This window comes from Episyrphus balteatus, chromosome 1, assembly GCF_945859705.1.
Source record: "Episyrphus balteatus chromosome 1, idEpiBalt1.1, whole genome shotgun sequence".
Classification (NCBI taxonomy): domain Eukaryota; kingdom Metazoa; phylum Arthropoda; class Insecta; order Diptera; family Syrphidae; genus Episyrphus; species Episyrphus balteatus.
The window spans coordinates 157052501-157077783 of NC_079134.1; the positions used below are offsets into that span (position 1 = coordinate 157052501).

The window sequence follows — 25283 nt, forward strand, 5'->3', positions numbered from 1 at the left end:
GAATCAATAAGAGTACTGCGCACGCCAAATTCAAACGAAATCGTTAGAGCCGTTTTCGAGAAATTTGAAATACCTCGAAAACGTTATATGGGAGATATGCGTTAAATTGGAGATATTAAAAAAATAAAAAAAACGGACCTAGGGAATTACGTAAAAATCATCTGTAAGAAGTTTCAAGCAAATCCATCTATCCGTTTAGGCCCTAGCTCGATGTACAGATGGACGCACAGACGCACAGACGCACAGACGCACAGACGCACACACGCACAGACCGACGGACGGCATGACGAAAACCACTTTTTTGATCTTCTCCATCATCGTAATGTTGGTTTTGATTAAAACCTCGATTTTTTTTTTCTACACGAAACCAATACTTGCCCTTAGAGCAAGTAAAAATTAAATTTTGTAGACCAGTGTAATAAATTTGTTTCTAGAAATTTTATTCTAGCTGTTTAAATTTTTTTTTCTACATAAAAAAAGTTACGTATACGACACTGTGACCCGAAAATCGTTCGATTTGTCACTTGTATGACCTGCCTATGAAAATATCCCAAGTTTTTTATATAATACTAAATTGAATTATAATAGAATAGAAGACCCTAATTTTGTTTTGATCGTGCGGCTTTTTTTAAGGTTGGTAGAACCAAATGGAATATGTTGTAACTTTTATGGCATGAGTGAAAACATTTTTGTCAATAATTTTCACAAGTAAAAATGATTTGAAATATTTTGGTACTATAGGAAGTTTAAGTTCTTCATAATTTAGTCAGTTTGAGAAGCTCATTATAGATATATTGTGAAGTATGTACCTATTTATTCAGGTCTTGTAGCACACCTCAAAAGATTATTTAAATTTGACTTCGAGTCAATTAAAATTCAATAAATTTAAGGTTTTATATCAATTTTTATTTGAATGCAAATGTGTACTCATTTTTTTTTTTTTTTTTGTTTTTAAGTTTATAATATATTAATAGTTATGATTTGTTTTTTATATTTTAATTTTAAATCAAATTTATATTAATTTTATCATTTATTATTATAAATTTTCCAAACTTATTTATATTTAATTTATATTATTATTATTATTATTCTCTCTAATACTAAGCGTACATAGTCTCTTAAAAAACTAAACTTAAAAAATAATTCTTAAAATTTTTCTCGAAATATATCTATTTTTTATGAATTTACTATATAAGATTTTTTTGATTTTTTTTAATATTTACAGTTAATTTATTTATTTACTATATTATTTATGTTACTCAGGTATATTTATTTAACAACAACAAAAGAAATCAACAAACAAAAAATAAAATATCAAAATGGTTGATCTGTAATTGTAAATTGTGTAGGAAATGGTTTTGATTTTTTGTTGTTCAAGTAAACGCATAATCCACCAGGAAATTAAGAAATAGAATTAAAAAGAATAAATTTAATAAAAAAGAATTACTATTAATAAATAAATTCAAAAACTATCCAAAGTACAGAAAAAAATACTACCGAATATAAAACTATCGACCAAAGCTAAAAAAGGCTTTCAAAACAAAATATAGAAAGATTTTTTTAAATTAACAGTTTATTTTTAATTATTATTTTTAAATTTAATTGTATTTATTAAGAAAGAATCACAATATTATTTGTAGTCAAAAATTTAATTATTTGATAAATAAAAGAAGAAAGAAAAAATAAAATCAAAATAAACAAAAAAAAGAATTTCAAGTATTTCGTTTTATAAATTGTTTTTTTTTTTTTTGTAATGTTCCCAATTTTGTTGATGTAATTGTTTTTTTTTTTTTTTTTTTGTGTTTTAACAATATTTTGTGTCTCACGGATTTTGTTTGTGGATTTTAATTTAATATTCATTGCTTATAATTTGTTTATAAATTTATTTTCTTTTTAATTTTTGAACACAGAATTTATGCCAGCAATATGCTGAAGCTGAAAGTTTTATCCTCATTCGAGAGATAGAGAAACAAAGAGAGATAAATCGTATTAATTTTTTGCTGTTTTAGAAACTAGCACAATCTGGTAGTTTCGTCAACTTTGGTAACTTTTGGTTGTCATCGTTGCAACTGGCTGAAGCTCGATGATGAGATCTAGCTTGATCTACTGTTAGAATGGGACTTTGTTGCGATTGTTGTTGTTGTTGTTGATTGGAGACGCAAGCTGCTTCATCACAAAATCGACTATGATAGATTTTCTCACGATGTTCTAGAGTCAGTACGGGATTTAAATAGACAGATGTTCGTTCGATGCGTTGTTGGAAACGCGTCCGATCACGAGCGAAATCTTCCCAGTGACCTTTTCTTGCTGCACGATATGCATAATTCCAAGCATGCATCACATGCACCACGGGATGTGGATCGAATGTGACCTGAAAACAAAAAAAAATTAATTAGTTGAATGTTGTTTAAAATATTAAGAAAAATTAAGAGAAAATAAGAGAATAATTGAGGAAAGAATGTCGATGGTAGAGTTCTTAATCGAAATTAGAATAAAAACATAATTTACAGAAATTTAAAAGTTGTGTTATTTCTTTATTTTATAAAATTTACTACAATTATTGTTTTTTTTTTAAATTCTAGCATTAAGATAGTAGTAAGTAAGGTATTTAAAAAGTGTGATGAACTTGCTGGATCTGTGATGTGGCAATCAGACAGCTTATTGCATAGTTTTTCTGAAAGTACCTCGTATCCAGTCATCGATGCAGCCAAATCTGTTGTAACTAGTTGATCTATTCAATGATTTCTGCGGTTATTCCACGACGATTTGTCAACGTTTGGTTTCACTTATTGGTCAATCTGAAAATGGAGCTTTACACAACATATTAAATTATTGCAATAATATTGATTGTGATTCACTAGATATAAGTAAAATCATCCAAGTTGATTCATTTCAGGCAAATTATCTGAAGAAATACATTTTTGCATTACAGATTACACATCAATGAGAACTATAGAAATTTCTCATCTCAAGACAAAATATTCTGTTTCTTAGAGTAATTTAGAGACGAATTTGAAGGCTATTTGTCTGATCAAATCTTTTTCTCTGTTTATAGTTAAAATACTAACCACTCGCTTCTTTGTGGTCCAATTTTTGAACTCAGTTTCTTTAATGAAGTTTCCGATGCTCTGAGATATTAGAATTCTATGCGTGCCAGCTAGTAGTTTCCACGATAATTCTAGCATTGGTGCATGAGTGAGTCGCTATTACCAACATAACCAACACATTGTTTGTTCTTGCTCATGGCAAAATCTACAGGAGATTTTCTTAACCAGGACAAGTTTGTTTGAGTCTTCAGCTTGAAGTTGATTTATTTTGATAGATGCAATAATTGAAAGTTCTTGGTTATAGTTCCAAGTAAGACTTTCCTGTCTAAACTTCAAGGTTTATATATCATCAGGAATTCGATTTTCAATGATCCAGGATCCGAGATTAGGTAAAACAAAATTCGCTAGAGGCTAGTTATCACCATGATAACCATTGAGGTTTGAAACGGCCTTCGTGAAATAGATAATTTTTTCTGCAAATGTGGCAATTTTTCATCTTGTGAGTTATGATAAGTTATGTGCTTTTAGTGTTTGCCCTTTTTGGAGCCGATTCATTTCTGAAAGTTGATTTTTTTACTGCATTCGGTTTTACATATATCTAAGAATCAATAACTGATCTAATGAATTCTGACGTAATGAACACAAACTACCGCTAATTATAGTTTATGGTGAAGTCTTTATTCAATGTGCGACAAGATAGTTCTTTGGACAGTCTTTGAAGTTCAGTTCGATAGTCGTTTAAACAACTTTTGTGATATTATCGTTACTGGTAGCAATTTTTGGACGTCCTTAATCATCTCTCAAGCTGGCATGGGCATGGGCACTTTTATATTCAGCTGATGTTAATGACGGTGCAGCTAAAATAGTTGAAATTTTGTTGACTTCCTGTAAAATCAATTCGTAACTACTTTCATTAAATGTTTGCACAACTTATGTGACCTTCACGTTCAGATTGGAAACTTTTCATATACAAGATCGTGGCTATCCCTATATTGAACTGGATCTAGTCCTAACCAATTAAGTCTTCGTTTGACTTCTGGCCAGTACAGCGTAACGAGAAAGCAATTTAACAGCAGATTCTCAGCTTCGGTGTATGCTTTATTATATATTTCAGTGCTGATTGCAGCAATTCTGCCTTTTTTTGTGGTTCTTTGTCAAACTTTTTTATATCTGAAATTTATTTTTTAAGGTACAAATAATTTATAAAAAAATAATAATTTAATTCCGAGAGCAGCTTTTTTCTTAAGTATCATGAAGTGTTTATTCTGACCATTTTTTGTACTGTTGAACCATAAACCACTGAAACCTAGAATCCACATAAGGATTCTTACTTAAGAACTCCGTTAGGACACTCTGTCGAAATTTCAATTTTGAGGCCAAGCCACAATTGCAATAAACTAAAGTTAACAAAATTATTATTTAAGTAAACTAACAAAAACTTTACAATCACCCAACTGTTGAACTGTTATGATATTCAACCAGTTCACACATAAATTATAACAGACGGAAGCTAAGCTTTGTATATTTATTAGTCAGAGTTTTGCTTTGTGCTCATTTTGTCTATATGACACAAAGGCTATATTTTATTATCAGGGTCAGTTATTATCAGGATAGAGTTTTAACGACTAAAACCAAACAACAACAACAAAAAACACGAGTTTGTCACAATCAGGTAACCAATTCTAAGTTCCTTACATAATCTGCTTTATAAAAATCTAAATTTGCATCAGAAGTTTCATATAAATTTTATACATCATTTATGTATCAACAACAACTCACAGTCATATACTTCTATTACCTACTCAATGGGTAACTAAACTTAATTTTATAAGTCATATTTTTCTATCTTGATCTCATTTCTCAGCCAATATCAATGGAAAATTTCATCAGCGGATTCGTTCGTTCCCAAGGGGAATGTGAAAACAAATCAAAACAAGTACAAGTAATAGGTACGTTGCAACTATATCTCTCAAGTTGATAATTTTCAACCTCAGGCAGGCAGTGTATTCGTATGTATTGCGGTCATATGAAAAATAAAATTAATACAAAATGTAATATAATTTTGCGGTAGCTTTTGCACAAGATCGGTGTTGCTTGTTTTTGTTCCTTGTTGTTGTAATTTTATGGGTAACTTATTTTGAATGAAATATATGTACATAAATGATTTATTTATGCATGTCAATGCACTGACAATATTCAAATAGATATTGAAAAGACATACACTTGCAATTGAATATCTAATCTTGATACATACAACATTTCTAAAGATTCAGTTGTACTTAACTCAATTCTGAAAGGAAACCTTATTACCTATAATAATATTTTTTTCAAGGAATTTGCTCTCTTTTTGCTAATTTTTTCCAGATTGTTATTTTGCAATTAAGCTATTAGCATTATATGATGATTCATATTTTCAAGCCTACCTCAAACCTCAATTGTATATAATTATATTGTTTACCACTATCTATAACCAAAGATAATACTCTATTTTGGTACAAATTTATAACAGATGCAAAACAATATAACAAAATTCGAGCAGCCTTTAAGCCGAACTATGTTAAGGATGAACTTACATGGGCTAATGTCCCATAAGGCTGGCTATATTGTGTTAAATTTTCGTTAAGAATAGCCCATGCCTTCTGAACCGCACTGCATGTGTACATTTCCTACCTGTTATAGTTGAGCCTTAAGGATTTCAGATGGGTAACGTTTGGAACTACAAATCATTAAATTTCTCAAATTCAAAATTATTTTACTTCAATCCGCTCATAGTCGTATGTTAAAATGTGTCTAATCACTATGACTATGACATTATTGGGGTAAGTATCAACGATAATAAACTAGAAAACATACTGACTCACTTTATTTATCAATGATTTTAGAATTTCAAAATAATGTTTATTGTTTCAATTCAATTGATAGCGAATTATTTTACAGTTGTTCCATGTTAAACCAATTGCTAGAGGTACTGGTATTCAAATAGAAGATAAAAAAATGGTTTTATGTTTCGACATAAACTTCTTGGACCTCATCACACTTATCCAGCGTTTCTCCAAAAACAGTCTGGAAAGGTTTCAAAAAATTTATTAGTGACCATTCTTCTTCGTTGGATGCAAATTGCTTCCCAGATACAATTTTTTTTTTAGTTTTGGGAATAGATGAAAGTTTGAGGATGATGTTTGAGCTTTTCCGGGCCTAAGGAGCGGATTTGCGGCAAGTTTTAATCATCTTGAATGAGTTTTATTTGGAATTAATACATCCAAAACAAAAAATTTTATCACCATGATATTCAAGTTTTTCCATTTTATAAATGTTTCGCAGATGTGTCCTACCGACTTTTCGAAAACTTAACGTTAGTTTTATAACAGTTATTTTTATATCATTAAGCCTATGAAAAAGAATACATATTTTTTTATTTATGTTCATATGGGGATTTACTTAAAAAAAAGTATAAAAAAACATACATTTTGATAAAAAAATAACATAACAAAAAGAGGAACCACTGTTTTAGAAATTTGGTATGTGTCCCGTTGAGGAAACTCAATGTTAAAAGGACTAAAATCCCTGCGATTAATTAAGTAAGTCTGCTCATCTGATCTTTTTTTACACATTAATCCGCGTTAACATGAGAAGTACTTAAATAAGACCAACAAAATGTAAGCTACTTGAGGTATTTTTTTTTTATAAAAATCGCTTTACTATAAAATATCCATATACAAAACTATATTATACATATATGTACCAATAATATAATATTAACTACTTCTTCGCAGCATGACATTAATCAAATATTTATTCAAATTCAAATATTGATATAAAGTCTGAAAAAATAATATCAACAGACATGTTGCCACCTTCAAAAATAACTAAACAAATAAATTCTAGAAAAAAATTGATTTTGACTATGGTTTAATAAATTCAAAACTTGCAATTTTACCAGTTTTTTTTAGGAAGTTTAAATAGTATGTTAAGAAAAATCAAAAAAAAACCCGCTTTTGTTTATATTATTTGTGTGTGTGATAGAATATCATGCATCTTATCTGCACATGACTTTAAACTTTTCTAGAAATTTCACCATTATTGTAGCAAATCTACTAAATTATAAAAGAACTCTCTCAACCATGTGAATATAATTTGATAATACTATAATTATTGGAACTATTTACAACTCATTAACTTTCCTCATACAAGTGGAGTCTTTCTTATCACAATTTATTTGATAAGTTCGTGTTTATTTATTTTCTTCTTCTCTACTTTTGAGTTCGAAACAATTCATCCAAGAAATGTCTAGAAAAGTTGAAAAAACGATAGCAAAAAGGAGACACCGTTTATTATTATCTGGTTTTGGTAAACAAGTTTTTTTGATTGAGACAATAAAACAAATCGAATATTGTTAATTTATATTTGAATACAATTCAAGTTCAAAAATTGTTTTGTTGTATGGCAAATTTATTCTAGACAACCATTTTTTTTTATTTATTTAACATTCACATGACAGAAAATGTATACATAATTGGAACTCATTAAAATAATTAAGTCAATTCGACCTTATCAAAAGCTAAGAAGAAGCCATGCTTTTTAAACAAACAATTCAAAATAACAAACATAAATAAAAAAATTGATTTAGAGCTTTTAGCCAATTAAATTAGTCAGTCAGGCCAAGTCCATTGATGACATCACTGAATAAATATGCGTGAGAAATTTCTACAAAAATCGTCTCATGGAATTTGATGCGAATTCTAGATACAGACCGGATGAATGAATCACCAAAAGTGCTCCCCATAGTCTGACTGACTGACTGACTGACTGAATATGGAAAATATGAATCAAATGAAAGCGCTAACTATGCCAATGCGATGTCATTGTTTTGAAAATTACTTTTTTTGTTTCATTTTTTCTATTATTAGGTGGTTGTATTTCTAGTTTTGCTATAAAATTATTTTTAGCTTCATGGGGTGTGTGTGAACGATTGTGATTAAGAAATATCATATGTGCGAGAGCTTTGTACATACTTACTCTCCTCACACTCACGCGATCCATCTTACAGCACAAAATACTCAGCTGGGATCGTCCAACGAACTTGTTTTTCTTCTTTCGAGTACAATTTTTTTTTTTAGCATTTTAAATGGGGAATCGTTATTTAAATTGCTGCATTTGTTGCTATGTTCGGATACAACAACAACAACAACAAAAAACAAGGACATTCAATTTTCGGTGCGTTATTGAGGAAGTTCAAAAATGCAACAATACTGTTCTTTTATTTTTATTTAATTTTATTTGCCCCTTGTTTACAAAGAGTATCTAACAAAGAAAAGTGAACAAATTTTCTGTTCAATCCTTGAAGAAGTTGTGAAATTATATAAACAACGCATGTCTAGATGTCTACGTGTTGTTTGACAATGGGTCAATGGCAATATAATGTATTTCACAAGTTAATTACTTAGTGAAACATCTAACATGTTTAAAAGCTATAAGGTTTTATTTCTTCAGAATGGAGTGTGAGTTAGTTTGTTTCCATTATTATTACTCATTAACTTTAATATTGTGAGAATTTCATAATTAAATAAGAATTTGAGGTGTTTTTAGTATTGTTTTTTAATAAAACAGACTTTGCTTCTTCTAATCTCAGCAATAATATTATGACTAGTAATTTGTTTATTTTATCAAGCACGACTAAAGCAAAAGTATAAGTACAACATAAAACGTTTCTCCATGAGTTGCTCGCGGAAAGAGTAAACATTCCCATAAGAGTCATGAAGGGCAGCAGGAAAAAAGACATGGTATTTCACTTTCTATGGAATGGAAGAAAGTACTCTCTTTGGGGTGTGTGTTACAACCGAGTTCATAGGCGGAAGTTACGAATAAATCTATTTCAGACCTATTAACTTGGTTTTAACAGACATTTTTTTTCATTCAAAAACTTCTACAAAAATTGATTAACAGGCAGTCTGGCTGTACATATAAAAAAAAAGATTTTCGAGGCCAGTACATATTCGAAAAATTGCAACAGTATAAAATTGGGATTTCCATGTAATGTCTTTTCATACCTGTTCGATATTTTTAAATAATTAAGATGCATCAGTCGGTTTTTTTTCGAAGATTTCTATCTAGAGACCCCTGCAATCAGATTAAGACCAGATTTTGCGCTGGATTGTTCAAACTTGAATATTTTCTTCTCTTAATGACACACCACAAGACTTAAAAAGTGAAAATTTTCATTGTCTTGCTGAGATAAAAAGACAGTGCGAAGTGCTCACATACGTATTTTTAACAAAGAAAATTATCTGTACTTCCATTGCCAATTTTTGGTAGTACTAATTGCGAACATTTAGTTTTTGCAATCCTAAAATTCTAAGGATATCTTGTTTACCACAGAGCATGCATGACAGAAATGAGTTTGTTTCTCTGCTATCATTAAATTTCATTTAATTCAGTGATTAATTGGAAGATTAAACAAATTTAAAGCTCATGATCTCTTTTAATATAAAATATCGAATAAAATAATGAAACATTTTTAATCATCTGATTGACTTTTCATTTACATTTCATTTCGTTTAGAAGCTTAAATAAACACCTGAACTAGCTCTTAATTATTCCCTCAATGTTTCCCTAGCCAAAATAACAAAATATTCAAGTCTCGATCGTAACTTTTCTCTGCTCTCTCTCTTTTATAAGAGATAGCTAAAATGATAACGTCCAATAACATTTTTTTCTATTCAGTGAACTCTTATTAAGTTGTAAGTAAACAATACACCATTTTTAAATCTGAAACATAAAAATGATAATGATTGACTGAATTTTTTTCAATATGTCCACATACCCAAAGGTGCATAATTTGTACTCTTATTTTAAGAAAAACGATTCATTTCATATTAGACAAGTTATTGTGCTATTGGTGTTTTTTAATGCAAGTCTTAAGAAATGCATACATCTACTAGAAGAGAAATCGAAAAAGTAAATAAAAGGAAACAAAAAATGAACAAAAACATTGCGTAAGTCGAACAAAATAAAGAAAATCTCATTTCGGAATGCTGCAGCTAGACAATAAAATATTCCTTTTTCATTATATTATTTTTCGTTTTTATTTTCTCATTCTGCGTTTCTATTTTCTTATTTTGCGTTTTTATTTTTCTTAGACAAAATGAAGAAAAACTTCATTCAAACTTCAACAAATTCACTAGAAAATATAAAACTACTTAACTTGGTTTTACACACAAGATTTCTCTGATATTAGTCACGTACACCTGAGTTCTTTTTTGTATACAGGTCTGATGCAATATTCTATCGTTAACTTTGATTATTATCTTTCTTAACATGTGCTACCTACTCCCTAGTCTAATATTATCTAATATAATAAACCAGAATCACAAAATAAAAATTATGTATAGAGAAAAAATGTATTTATTTTGTGTATGGCTTGAAAATTTGAACCAGAAAAATCACCAGTTGCAAAATATTTGCTTATCAAAATTATTTAACATTTTTTTTTTGCTTTCGATAATAACAAAACTTCTTAGAGAAGAACGTAGGAATGCAAAGAAAATCTAAGCAAAATAAAAACAAGTTTGAATAGAATGTTAAACCAATGTGTATTTAATTAGAACTTTTTTGTTTGTAAAAATAGAAATTTATTGTAATCGTTCGTTATCAATTATCACTTTTTTGTTCTACTTTTATACGAACAAAAAAAAAAATGAACTATTATGTATTGATAACATAAAATTAACGATTTAGAACTTATAAGTCAGAACTTATGTGTCAGGTGATTAGGTGCATACACTACACAGATTTATGATTGAAACACTTAGAAGATATAGATGCTAGGTACAATTTTTGTTCTCTCTTTTATCTCAAGATTCATCTTGAACTTCCAGAATAAGTTAAAAAAAAACTTAGAGTTTCGATAACTTAAATTTTTACAATTTCACTTAAGATATTCATCGCCTGAGACTTCAATTGATAAAATAGAAAATAAATAGACCAGTTTTTTCTAGAAACGAGTAGTTAATCATTTTTTATATTTAATTCGCAAAATAAAAACAAATCAAATACTAACTTGTGTAGTTTGTTTTTGTTTTGCGTTCATAATGAAAAACGAGTAACTATTAATTTGTAGAAAAAAACACGGCTATATCACAATTTTATGACGCGGAAACCTTATTTTTAGCTAAAAACAATGACAAAACAATGATAGCAATAAAGTAGAAAAAAGTTAATCTCTAAGGGTTCAATTTGAATAAAGGTATTAAAAGAAAATAAATATTCACATGTATGTTTTTAGAAAATGAAAACAAAATTCTATGACGAAATAAAAAGTCATCATACATGTGAAGGGTTTTACCGGATAAGCTAGATATTAGCCCCAAATGAGTATACACCGTCATATTGTTTTATCTACACAATTGATATGACCAACAGTTTTTTTTTTCTGTTCAAGGCCGAAACGTGCTTGAAAATCAAATTAGTTTTAATTTATCAGTCTTCCGGTGTCAATTTAACCCCCTAAATACAATGGTGTAGCTGTGGCTGTAGCTTGTAGCGCAAGTTGAAGAATTCTCAACTTTTTGCTCAGCTGCCGCCAACTTTTGTTGTTGTTTCACTCAGTAAAATTTTGACAGTACTACAAGTTTCAGCCACAGCTTCAAAATTTTATTCAGCCAGTAACGAAAAAAAGAAACTTTTTCGATGCCACTTAATGCTTTGTACTTCGGAAGGTCGTTTAAAGTTGTCAGCTTTCTGAGGTCTCGGATCATTTTTTTCATAATCTCATTTCATCTGGCACAGTCGATGGAAGTATATCCAATATTTTTTCTCTGACAAATTTTCTGATAATTCTTGAAGGATGGTTAGATTTATAATTAAAAGTTTGGTTAAGTTAATCATTTCTGATACCCCTCAACGATTCATAATTTTTGGAGATTTGTAAAGTTGGGTTGAGTGAACTCTGGACAAAAAGAAAACTGTTTTCACAAGTCGAAAAATAAATTTAGTCTACTTTAGAAAAAGCTTTAATATAAGCAAGCTGGAAAGCAGAACTTAATTAAATTAAGTAAAGAGTAATTAAATGTACCACTGTGGCGCCACATGTATAGTTTTTAATTCCCATTAAAGAATTTGCGAAAACAGCTAGGGGAAAACTAATCAACTTTTATCAACAAAACTAAACAATTTTTTTTTTTTTTTCAATTTAGTATGCCTCGTGCCGACCTTCCAACGTGTACCAGGTTAAATAGGAAGTGTGGTTGCAATTTGAAACCTAAGCAAACTTTTGTATTTTCACACACTTCTTTTTTCTATTTCATTTTAACTCGTTTTGTTTGAACAAATGTTCGTGCTATTTTAACTGATTTTTTTTTTTTCTATTTGATCACAATGAAAAGAGAAATGCGCATGTGGATGGAGTTGTATGCAAACAGGGTGCTCTTTTTATTGATATCGGTATTTTTATTATTAGTCGATTTGATACATAGATCGATCACATCTTCCTGAAGAAAAAGTATTGCAAAAACATATGTCAGGAATTCCATTCATAAAGTTGTGGAAATATTAAAGAAAAAACATGTGAATTAAAGAAAAGTCCAGTTCTTTGTGACGTTTCGATTTATCTACACAAAAAGAAACTAACGATAAAAGTGGTAATGTAATGGGCACAAAATTAATTTTAGTAAAATGGACTTAGTTCACATGCTAGGTCTAATTCCGAAAAAATGTGCGTGTCACCAGACAGGCTTTAATCTGAACAGTTTTTGACGCTTCTAAGATTGACTGACAACTAACTCTCAAAGCGGACTTAGTTGTCTGCAGCGATTGAAGTATATTTAACTAATACTGATCTAACAAGGTTTAAGGACATTCCCATGTCCGTACTCAATCAAACTTATTGTGAATTTAATTCGAACAAGGTTCAACTCGGTCAGGTTTCAAATTTCTGAACTATTATATTTTTTCTCTTCCATTTGTTTTCGCTTATAACCACCCAGTTTAGAGGCTGCAACTCGAAATAGGTTTTCAAACTCCCAGCCACAAAAATATTTCGAGTGAAAATTTTTCAATTTTCTCATACTCTAAAACTATTCTAAGTGATGTCTCAAAAAGAAAGCTAGTTTAACATTTTCTCACAAATAGCAAGCACTTAAGTCTTTTCAAAGCTAATTTAAAGGAATTAACTGAGTGGATCTTTCAATTCAAGTGAATCGGATAGCAGAATAGGGCTGAGAGTCTGATCAAATTGATTAAAGTACCCACAACTCAGGAAAATTCTTCTTAATTAAAATTATAATTTCAAATCGGGTGGCAATTAAAGTAACGCAAGTATGAATTCACATTTATCCTCCAGCTTCAACTGGGCGCCATATATGGGCAGACAGGTTTTTACCGATAAATATCAGTTTTTCCTCTATCCATTATGTCAAAAAAAAAAAATGTTGGTTGATTCCTTTCTATTAGGTCTTAAAAATCGCGAAACAAATTTATCAAAAACAAGCTTATCTGGTAAGGTCTTCTCTGTGTTAAGATCGCATGTTATTGAATATAACAATTAATATGACACAGGTACCAACATGCAAAATATTTCACCAAAAATTATAAGAATAACTCATGATAAGCCGATCTACCTACTTAATGGACTTTTTTATTCCCACTTTAATGACTGTACATTTCTCTGAAATCTAAAAATTCGAAAACAAAAAACAAATGCTTTTGAAATAAAACGGATACTTGTGAAATTTTATTCACTCAAATGCAACTTAACTCAATGTCACGCACTTTAAAAACATTTGAGTCATTAGCGCAGAGGTAGACTTTCAATTTTATATTGAGGCAGGTATCTAGGAGAGAATGTATCCAGTTTATTATAAACTCACACATACAATAGAACAAATCAATCAGAGGAGAAAGTCTCAGGGAAAAGGAGATTTTAGATACAAGTTTGGAAAGTTTTCCATTTGTACCCAAAATCCACGACCATGATTAGTGAAAATGGACCTTAATAATGATTAATGAATTTTTCTTAACCTAAAAGATTTACAAAAAAAAACTCACCTTTTTCTCATCAAAGCCAGAATCAAGTTGTTTATGTTCCCTTGGAACAACAACACCATCACATGGAATTTGTTGCAGCAATGAATTTGTTGTTGTAGTAGTTCCAATATCGCCACACTTATTTCTATCAGTCTTATTATGTCGTCCCAAAAAGCTAGAATCCACAACATCAATACCATGCTCCTCTCCCTCTTCATCTTCATCATCATCTGAACCATCATCACAGCTATCTTCTTCTTCAGAGCTAGTTTCTTCCTCATCTGATGAACCATCAGAATCATATAATTCATCTAAATCATCATCATCATCAATACATTGTAATCCACCTAAACAATCAGCATCTTCAGTAAAGAATACAACAAAACTGTCATCACTGCATTCAGACATTTTACGTTGCCTTGGAGGTCTACTAAACGATGTAAACATACATTCTCCAGGTTTTTCATTATTCGAAAAGATAACAAAGCTTTCTTCTTCAATATCACAGTCTTTATTGTTGTTGTTGTTATTGGTTGTAGAGGAGGAGCAGGATGATTCTTGACGACTTCGACAAGATCGAGGAGATTTATTCAATGAAAATGGTGGTGGCACAACTTTAAGTCTTCCACCAAAAGTCGGTCTTTTTCCACTGGGTGTTGTTCGAATTGTTACTTCAAAGAAGGTCCCCTTAGGTGGAGGATGCTTACGAGAAGGTGATTCTTCAGATTGCACCTTCTCACCGTCACACCCCGATGATTTGGGTGGAGGAGTACTTTCAGTCTTAGCAGGGGTAACCGAACGACTTCTCCGAGGAGCTGGCAACTCGGGAAAGTCATCCGAACTAAATATCGCCACAACTTCAGGACTTTTCTTAGTACATTCCTGTGGTAAAGTTGGAGTTGTTGGCTTCTTCTTCTCTTCGACTTTAGTCGGTGATGGTTTGTTAATTTCCAAACCCACCACAACAGTCTGCACATGAGAATTCGATTGTGGATGGTGTTGTGGCTTATAGTGCATATTCTCAGCCTTTATATCCCGCATATAATTGTTTCTATATTTGGGATTATAGTATTTGTGATGATCGCTATAGAAATCACAATTCAAAGGATGAATAATCCCCTTAACCATATTCTTGATACCATTTATAAATCCCGAAGTCGGTTCATTGTGACTAGCAGCTTTCGGTGGAGCGATATACTGCTGTGGAACGTATTGTGGTTGTTGTGGATGATGTTGTATAATTTGTGGTTGCTGATAAAGATGATGATGCTGTTGATGGAATATTGGAGCTGCTGTTGGGTTAGCATGATGATACCCAAAGCTATTACCAATTCCTTGTTGCATATTACATTGGAAAACAGTTGGATGTGATCCAACTCCTCCCACATGATGGTTTGGCATCATTGAGAAACCACGAGACATTGAAGGGAAAGCCCGAGTATTCCCCCCTCCACCAGACATAAACAACAAATGTTGTTGTGGATGTTGTTGATGAACAAAGGCATGTGGATTGTATCTCTGGGCACCGCCTGGAGGTCCCATTGCGTTATATTGTGGACTACGATTGCAATTACCAGAAATCATATTAATAACTTATTTCCACAATCAACTGAAAGTAATTTTTGCAAATGTGGTTGGATTTGTAATTGTGGTTCACGAGAACTATGCCAACGTGTCCAACTAATGACAGCGTTGTCTTGGTCGTTATCGTCGTCGTCGTCTCTAGTCTTTGTTGTTGTTGTTATGGGAATACAAAGATTCTTAACAGTCAACAAAACAATTCTCTTACGAGACTTTGAAATAATTCTCAAATTGTTCTTAATAGGTTTGGTAGTAGTTAAAGGGCGTGAGTTGTCTTTTGGTAGTAATCGGTTTTCAAAAGACTTAGCGCGGCATGAAATAACAATAAATGACAATTTGTCGTTAATTCGTCGAAGGTCGGCAGCAGAATAAATTTTTTGAAAGACTGTTTTGTTGCACAATGACATGACGTCACAAACGAGTTAAAAAAAGTTTCCACGTATTTTTCCGTTTGTCTTAAATTTTTTGTAGATTTTTTTCTTCACGTTCAAGGTGACAAAAAGAAAATCATTACACGTTTTTTTGGTTTTTATGACACAATTTTAATTTGTGATTTTTTTGTTAATGAATCACGAGAGGATTATTCTTTTTGAATAATTTGTTTCTTATCAAATTTGATTCACTTGATATTTTTTCGTTCGTGTTCGTTGGCACAAAATTTAATTAGCAAAATTCTTATAATTCACAGATAGTAAAATAAGTCCAGCATGATCAATTGTTCGAAAAGAAATGAAAAATTGAAAATATGTGAATTATAAAAATGAAAACGAAAGAGAAAGAGAAAAAAGAAGAATAATTACCCCTACCAGGTGATTTCGAATTTCGAACAAATTTAAATTAAATCAAGCGCGCGCGTAGTTTGAATTTCGAAAATGGGGGATTTTTTTTAAATTTGACGTTCTTTTTTCTTCTAGTTCTTTATCGCAATTTTTTCTTTGTTTTTCTTTTTTTTCTCAGAAGAGATTTTTTTTGAGATGAAAAAAATAAAATTTAATTCGATTTTTGGGAAATCCGAAAAATTACTTAAAATTTTCAGAAAATTTATTCAAATTTCAAAGAGAAAATGATTATTTAATGATTTTTTTTTAGGTTTTGATGAGTTTCCTTTGTTTGAGATTCACTTTTTATTGTGTTTGTTGAGGGTTCCACTTTTTCAAGAGAATGGAAAAAAAACTTGTTTTTCGTTTTTGGGTATTGGTTTTGTTTATTGTTTTTTTTTTTTCTTGTTTGGTATTCACTTTTAGTTATGAACTAAAAAGTTTTTGAATGTTTAACACGCATTATAATGATAATATTCACGAATATGTCTTCTTCAATTACACACGGAAATTATAATAAAATAATATCGCTTTATTTTTACTTGGATTGATTTGATGTAGACTTGAAGAACTTTTCGATAAAAATATACTGTGCTCTGTGGTGTTGAGAAAATTGAATGTTTTTTTTTTGTGAGAACTGCGAAGTTTTCGGATTAATGAAATATTGCATCAGACAATTTGTTCGAAAAGTATAAGTTAGCATGAGAACATAGATGGCGCTAATAGAATGGCAGTTACTTTTAAATTTTTTTGAATTACACTATATATTTTTTTTTAATTAGATCATAACTTACATAAGAGTTTACAGGTTAAAATAAATTTTAAATAAGAGAATAGTTGATACTAAAATATGTTTTAAAATTCGATGATTTTGCCTCGCTACTTTTTTTTGAACCAAACAACTTAATACTTTCACATCCTTTAAACTTAAAAGTTTTGGCAACAAGGTATTAAAGTAAGAAGTTAATAAAATTTGAGGCACCTTTTCGCATACTATGGCATAGGGCGTTCGGGTGGTAGAATTAGGTAGTAATAATTGGTAGACATAGTTCAAAAAATTTTAATACACAATATTCAGTGAATCGGTGTAACCACTTAAACTTACTTTTGATATTTTGTTCTCATGTCGCACTAAATGATTCCCCAGAAAAATCTAGATGGCCCATGTTCAATGCTCTTTGATTAGCTGTGACCTGTGACTTTGTCGCTTCTAAGGCCACAGTGGCCCGTTTTTTTTATAAAATAAAGTTAACTTTGGTTGTTGTGTCAAAAAATCGTTGTTGTTTTTGCTAAATTTCATTAGAAAATTTCAACTTTTATTAAGGAACGACTAATGTTATGTTTTATTGATCTGTCAAACCAAAAAAGAATTTTTTGGAATGAAATAATTTTTTTCAAATTGAATTCTAAGCAAATTGAAACAAAAATATGAATTAAATAATTTCAAATATATGAAAACAAACAAAAAACTCTCTCTCACATCTTCCCCTCTCTTCTACATTAAGTTGTGTTTGACAAATTAACATTGCAACAAGTCCAGAAGCAGAGTTGGAAAAAGTTACAAAAACTAACTATTTGGCACTAAAATATTGCATTTAGGAATGATGGTGTGACGTCACAATGTTACATTTTGTAACTTTTCTCTCATTTATGCCCATCGTACACCTAGCTCTCAACGCATTCAACGCTAATTTAAAACCTTATATTCTAATTGATGGTGCTTTCAGTTATATTCAAACAACGAGTTTTAGATAGGTGGAGATCGCAGCTAAACGAATTAATTAAAAAGTTTACGTATAGTGCCGTCGTTTTCTTATAATTAATTTGTTAAATTCGCGTTGAGTGCGTTGAAGGCTAGGTGTACGAGGGCATTAGGAATGATGAAAGTGAACTGTTATTAACGCTACTTAAAATCGGCGAATGAACGCACTTCTGAGATTTAACTTATTCATTTAAAAAAATATCTTAGTCTTAATTACAAATAAAATGGACATCTATGTTCAAGAAAATAGTAGTATGATAAAATGAATAAAAAAAAAAACTGAATATCTTGATTATGTTGAGTTAACTTTTAATAATTTTTTTTTTTTTTTTGATATACAACATAAAACATATCCATTTATGATTTATTGAAATACAATTAAAGGCGTGTTTTTTCTACTACTCAGTAGCTACTCATTTTTTGATTTTATTCGAAAAACAATAAAAACAAATACTTACTTGTGTAATTGTTTTTATTGTTTAGCGAATAAAATGAAAAGTGAGTAGCTACTGAGTAATAGAAAAAACACAACACGGGTGATTGTATGAAAAAATTCCACACCTGAATGTATACGTTCCGGTTTGGAAGTTTTGTTTATACAATTCCCTGTACCACTACCGTATACCTTTCCGTTGTGGTCTTTCCTTCAAGGTGTACATTGGCGGTATAGGTATAGCGCAAAGTAATCCTTTAGCGGTAAATATAGGTACACACACTGGTGACTAAATGCCGAAAGCCGTATTACTATACAATTTTGTAATCTTACCCATACCACTAACGCATATCTTTCCGGTTTGTGAATACCTCTAAGTATTTCACATTTCCGGTGTGAGCTTTTTTAAACGAATTGAAAGACTGATATTTTTCAAAAAATTTTAAAAGAAAGTTTAATAGTTCCGGCTCCCGGGAGCGATCAGAGTTCTTTTTTGTTTGCAATTTAATTTACACCTTTGATGCGTTGCGCTGACGAAATAAAAAAAAATCACCTATTTAGTCTCGGTTTTTCTAAAAAGTTTTTTTTGGGTTGTGTTCTTTGTTCTTCAATTTGAAAATTGAGTTGAGCAAGAGTACCCTTCTAGTAATTATATTAACCTTTTCTAAATATGTATAGGTATTCCTATACGCCACAAACGAAAAAAATTCTTTACTCTGAGTAACAAGAAACCAACGAATTATTTCTTGAAGTGGGTTCTTAAGAAGCGAATATATTAAGATCATTGTACATGTACATATATCTACATATTTATGAATAAAATTGAACTAATAAATATTTTTGAAGTAAATTTTTATTTTTTATTTAATTAGTTCCATATAGTATTGAAAAGGTCATGTAAATAACATTTAATTATTTTTATCAAATTATAACGACAAACTCGTGTGTGAAAACTAACTTAATGTTAATGCCCCGTTTAAGACAATTGGTTGATAAAATTTAATAATTCTCAATATTCTAGGGTACAACTTAGATTTAGTTAAGAAAACCTTTCCTTTTCTCGTGCCAAACTAGGTAGTAACGTAAAAACAAACTCATTCGCTCCTATTATGTATGTCGTTTGTACTAAAATGACAAGAAAACGACTTGCTCTAAGGACCAGATGTGTTGAAGCAGAAATTTAACATTACAGTTCTATCCACTTCTTCCATATGAAATGAAATTGTTTCACAAAAGCCTCAATTTTTGCATCCATACTGGTTTTTGTGTCATTTTAGTACAACCATTTTTTGTATTCAAAGTGAATGTAACGTTTCATTATTTAACAAAATGCATTTGCATGCATCTCTTCTCTGCACGATGTGTTCATCGTCAGTTTTATGTCTATTCAAATAATTTAACGCATATAGACGTTTTTAGTGATACATTGATGATACGGAACAGTCCATTCTCCTTTACTGGACATTTAAAAAGAGGCTTATTTTAAGTTTTATCAGTTTAACCCAATTCATTTGAACAATTAAAAAAATTTGTTTTAAACCTTTATAAGGAAAATGCATTTTTTATTTAACGTTTGAACAGGGTTCAGCTCTTAATTATTATAACCTTAAAAGTACACAAGACTTGGGAACGGAAATGTTTTCTATAAAAACATTTTTAAGGAATTTTGACCATTTGACTAGGTACTTTGAAAACGCTAAGAAAGTCTGTAAACGTTCGAAGCTTTTCACTTCCTGTTATATTTGATTCAATTCATATTTTCTTCACTGTAATGAATTCACAATAATTTTAGCAAAACCTTAAAAATAGTGATAACTAGCATCAAATGAAATAAATAAAAACACAGTCACTAATCAAAATAATCAAATCTCTTAAAACAACTTTCTTAGAAGTTATTAGCATTTAATTATTTTGCTTAACGACTGCTTGCATAAAATGGATTTTTGATTATGTATGTATATATTTTTAATGAAAAATTTAATTATAAAATAAAAAAAAAAACACTAACATAAAGTATATGGAGCAAAAATATGAATTATTATGAATTCTATAATTCAACTCTAATCGGCCTTCTTTTTCTTGACTTTTCCATTTCGGACTAATCTCTCTTTGGCCTTTGTTGTTGATTTTTTGTTATTTGTTTTTTCAACTACCTTCTTGATTTTCTTTTTGCTTTTGGCCTCAAGCGCATCGAAATCAACTACATCATCATCATCTTCATCGCCATATTTTTCAATTAATTTATCCATCAATGATGTGAAACTGTTTTGTCGACTTTCTTGTCTTTTCATTATTTGCTGTTCCAGAGTCAAATTTGTAGATTGTTTGATTCTTTTCTTTAATTCGTCTGATTCGAGTTTTTCACGAGCATATTTCTGATGACGACGTTTACGTTTAGCTGCCGGTTCATTGGTGAAAATTTTAAACTCAGGAACTTCTTCTGCGTCGATCATTTCTGTAAGAAAAAGAAAAACAAAGTATAAGCCTTTATCATCAGTAAAGACTAAAAGTTGAGAAAAGGTGTCATTTGGTCGGTTAAAAAAAAAAATTTTCGACTATAATGTCTCCTACTGTGAGCTTGTTGAAACAACAAAATAATACATACGACAGATTTCAATTTTGCAATAATAATCAGACAAACGGTAAGTTAACCCTTGGTGACTTTATCAATAATAATAACTAATAACTTAACTACAAAAAAAAAACAAAACAACTTTTTCAAGTTTCGGAGAAGTAATGAAATAAAAATTTTAAAAAAATCAATGGAGCGTGTCGTCACATTAATAAAATTCCTAACAGCCAAAAATTCGATTTGCGGTCGATTTGTATTTCCTTAAAAGAATTTCTATAAGAAGAAATCACTGCGTTTTGTTGATCCTTTTTAAATTGGCATAATTAGAGAGCATTAGGGACTTGATTTTTAGTCAGCGTCATTTCCTGAACAGAAATTTAGAAAGATGTATTAAACAAGATTGTAATGAGCTTGTAATCGGCCGATTATGTCATTGCTAAAAAGTTCTGGGTGACCACATAAAATAGCCGACAAAATTTATATTTGATAAGACTTATGCCTTTGAAGTTGACACATTTAAGAACTTTTTTTCTCTTCACACTTACAAGCGTCCCCATTCAAATGGAAACGATTTGTCTTCTTCAAGGCAGTATAACCAAGTATTTTGACCGGCATTTCCCAAGCTGAATGAATTGTTTTCCACTAGCTATTAGTGAATGAGTTTCAGGTCATTGGAGGAGGTATTCAATTCGTCTGTAATTTTTTTTTTACCTCATAACTTAGGACTGAGTGAACCAATTTTGATAATTCTTTTTGTATCGGAGAGCTGGTGCCTGCAGTGTGGTCCCGTTTCAATTTCGTTCAGTTCTTAGAAACTATTAGAAAAACCGTTTTGATACATGGAAGTCGGTTTTGTTTTTTGATAAAAATGATTATACCCTCTAATTCTCTTGAGAAAAACAAAAAGAAGGCATGCTTCGTAATTTTTTTTAAAGACAGTTAAAATCTTTTATTAAAACCAATGGTACATTAATGACATTCGAAGAATATTATGCAAAAGCGTGTCTCGGAAAAAAGTGGAGTTGTTCTGCTCTTCGTTACTTGCGTTTGGATCATGTGAAAAAAAAATTCATGCGTTAAATAATAGATATCCACAAGGTGAGAAGGTTTTTTGAAATTTCGATTTTTCACTTCTTTTTGGAACACGATTTCTAGCTAGTAAAACCCTCGAGTAAAATATAAATTTATTAATATCAAAAATTTTTATTTATGTTCTAAATTATACAGAAAAAGTGTTCAAAAGTTCAAAAGGATCGGTGGAGTGGTTTTGAAGTTATGAGGGGCACCAACTTTGAAAACCTTTGTTCAATGAAACTGTGCCAGTCTACAGATAAATTCTTGGTAAAACCAGTGCACGGATTTGGTTCAAAAGCTGATTCAATCGTTGCATTTCGATTAGCTGGGTTTTTATCATCAAATAGTAGATTAAACCAAGGTTTATGAACGGACTGAACTCTTCTGTGTTTGACCCGGGCATATCGGGGCAGGGTAATTCGGATTATTATGGACTACTTATAATAGAAATTCGAAGAACGGAAAGCGGGAGACGGTTTAACCTTTAATAGAATCCTGGTCGGTTGGAAAAAAGAATTTGGAATGAATCTCCTAAAGGTTCCTGCTCGGGGGGCAAACATTTTTCTTCCCATAGCACAATTTTCTAACAAAATAATTTTCTTTCAAACCGAAATAAGCGCCACATGCAAATATGCGGATTGAAATCTGAAAAAAAAAATACAACAAATCTAAACATTTTTACTATGGCAGACACTTAGGCCACACTAAAAGCAAATAAACCTCCTCAAACTTCTACGGCACTCTGGGAGCAAACAAAAAGAATTTGAAGAAAAATAACAACACAATGCGAGCTGGGCACGTTGGTAAGGAGGGAAATGAAAAAGTAGACTTCTAGCAAAGGTAAAAGCCACAAGTCTTGAGTGGTCCAAACGTTACAAATCTCGCACTTTGCCAATTTACGCGAAAATGATTTTAAGATTACAATTTTCAGACTTGAACACTGTAAACTGTTCAGTATTTTCAAGTGTGAAATTACATAAATAAATCTTTTGCTTAATTATAGAACTTTTTGAGTTTGGTAACTCATATTTTGAAAAAGTATTTTTTTTAATTATATATATTATGAATTTATTTAAATCTTACCTTGAACGATTTCCTTTAATCGTGGTTCGTCCTCCACAGCAATGAATGGAACCGAATTGATGATGTGATTTAAGCATCCCTTTCCACCAAGATATGCTTTTTTAATATCAGCTCGTTCCAAATCGGAACCTTAAATAAGAAACACATTTAAACCGGTTAAGTACTTTATATCTTAAATCAAGTATATTAAACAAATTCCTAATCATTCTCACCAACATATTCCTTTTCATAGTTTTCAATATCCTCTGTGGTAATGGGTTTAAAGATCTTCTTCCATAATTCTAACCAAGTCGAAAGGCTTCCTTCATCTTCATCATTTTCAATAACACCTTGTTCATCGTATAATGCTCTTTTGTTTTGATCGGTAAGGACTTGATGGACTTTTGCCAAGACTTTAAACTTTTCAGTGGCAATTTCTTTATCTTCTTCAGGCACCCGATCAGGGTGGACTTTTAGTGATATTTTATAATATGCTTTTTTAACTTTGATAAAATAAATATAAAATTTAAAAATATATCCAAAATAAACATAAAATGCAAACTTACTATCTTTTTCAAGAGATTCCTTGGGAATCTCTAAAAGTTCATAGAGATTACGAGTATTGAAATACTTTTCACAAGAATCTAATAGACTTGGCATGATTGCTTATTAATTTGTATGATTTAACAACGAATTTAAAACAGGAAATATTAAATTAAGAAATTGTTTTTTTTTTTTGTTTTGTGTAAAAAATTGTTTTGTGAAGTTTTTCTTTTTTTGCAACCGCACAAATCCAATTTTTAAACAAATATGCGGCGCCAGTTTTCGTTTTGGTTCATTTTTATTTTTGGATGAATTTGCGCAAATGGTATGTATGTATGTATTTTTATTGAGACTTGAAAATAATGTTACATGAATACATGAGTAAGTATATTTAGTTCTTTCTTTCTTATTATAAGTAGAATAAGCGGAGGCTGTAATGTATGGCCATCCTGTTCTGTTGTTTTAGTGTCGAATGCCAACATGGCTTGTCTTTTTCTTTTTTAGGAATATAATAGTTCTTGCTCTCGGAGCTATAAAATAGTTTCTGTAGACGATTGTCTTTATACTACTACTAATGACTAAGATATTTATACATATATATACAATTAGATAAAATAGGTACGCTATAAATACAGAAAGTGAGATGTATAGATATTTTACATAAACGAACATATGTTTTCTTTTCTGACATTTATTGACATTACCTATGAAATGTCAGTTTCTTTGATAGGTTTATATTCTTTCTTTTCTTATTTTTGGTTATTGTTTGTATTTTCATATTTTTACATTTTAATATGTTTATTTTCATAAATATAGTTTTGTTCCGATAGGAAGTTTAGATTGTTTATTTTTATTGTTGTTTTCGAGTTTTTTTTTCTATGTTTTGTTATTGTTTGTTGTTTGTTGTTTTTTTTTTTTTTAAATTTGTGATTGGGTTTTGAGTATATTTATGTTATGTTAATACAATTTGTGATTACTTTGATAATTTTGAGAGCATTTCGTTTTGATTTTTATTTTTTTTTTTTTTTTTTTTTATTTAACTTGATTAGTATTAATCGTATCATAGGTTGTTTACACATATTTTATTTTCTTAAAACTAATACAATATTAAGTAGCAAAGCAAACAATGGTAGTATAGTTTTGACCCAGCTAGAGATTTTTTTTGAGAATATGTTTTTGTTTTGTTTTTTTTGTTTTTTTTTTTTTTTTGTTTTTAATGATTAATGTTGAAATGTTTTTATTTATCTTATGATTTGTTTGTATTTTCTTTATATACTTTTTAAATTTTAATTTCAGGTGATTTTTGATTTTACGTTTGATTGATTTATTAAACATTTTTCTTTTTGTCTATTTTAGATTGAAAGATCTGATT

The 25283-nt window shown here is 30.2% G+C and overlaps 2 protein-coding genes across 2 annotated transcripts; both read right to left on the bottom strand.

Annotated features, from left to right (window-relative positions):
* Positions 1–1792: 1792 nt before the first annotated feature.
* LOC129920991 (uncharacterized) lies at positions 1793–17053 on the bottom strand. Its single transcript, XM_056002585.1, has 2 exons — positions 14088–17053; positions 1793–2371 (listed from the first exon to the last, which is right to left on the bottom strand). Exons 1-2 carry the CDS (start codon positions 15648–15650, stop codon positions 2006–2008), a joined length of 1929 nt encoding a protein of 642 aa, XP_055858560.1. The 5' UTR covers positions 15651–17053; the 3' UTR covers positions 1793–2005.
* Positions 17054–20596: 3543 nt separating this feature from the next.
* On the bottom strand, positions 20597–24166 carry LOC129905549 (J domain-containing protein CG6693). The gene is made up of 4 exons (XM_055981041.1): positions 23935–24166; positions 23602–23871; positions 23390–23518; positions 20597–21115 (listed from the first exon to the last, which is right to left on the bottom strand). The coding sequence occupies exons 1-4, from the start codon at positions 24026–24028 to the stop codon at positions 20721–20723; spliced, it is 888 nt and encodes a 295-aa protein (XP_055837016.1). The 5' UTR covers positions 24029–24166; the 3' UTR covers positions 20597–20720.
* Between the last annotated feature and the right edge of the window lie 1117 nt (positions 24167–25283).

Bases quoted from the DNA above. Each gene is read 5' to 3' on its own strand.
- LOC129905549 (XM_055981041.1), bottom strand. From the start codon at position 24,028: ATGCCAAGTCTATTAGATTCTTGTGAAAAGTATTTCAATACTCGTAAT. The intron at 23,872-23,934 runs GTAAGTTTGCAT...ATTTTATCAAAG, and splicing joins GGAATCTCTTGAAAAAGATA to TTAAAAAAGCATATTATAAA. The intron at 21,116-23,389 runs GTAAGATTTAAA...TTTTTCTTACAG, and splicing joins ATTAAAGGAAATCGTTCAAG to AAATGATCGACGCAGAAGAA.
- LOC129920991 (XM_056002585.1), bottom strand. From the start codon at position 15,650: ATGATTTCTGGTAATTGCAATCGTAGTCCACAATATAACGCAATGGGA. The intron at 2,372-14,087 runs GTGAGTTTTTTT...TTTTGTTTTCAG, and splicing joins CTGGCTTTGATGAGAAAAAG to GTCACATTCGATCCACATCC.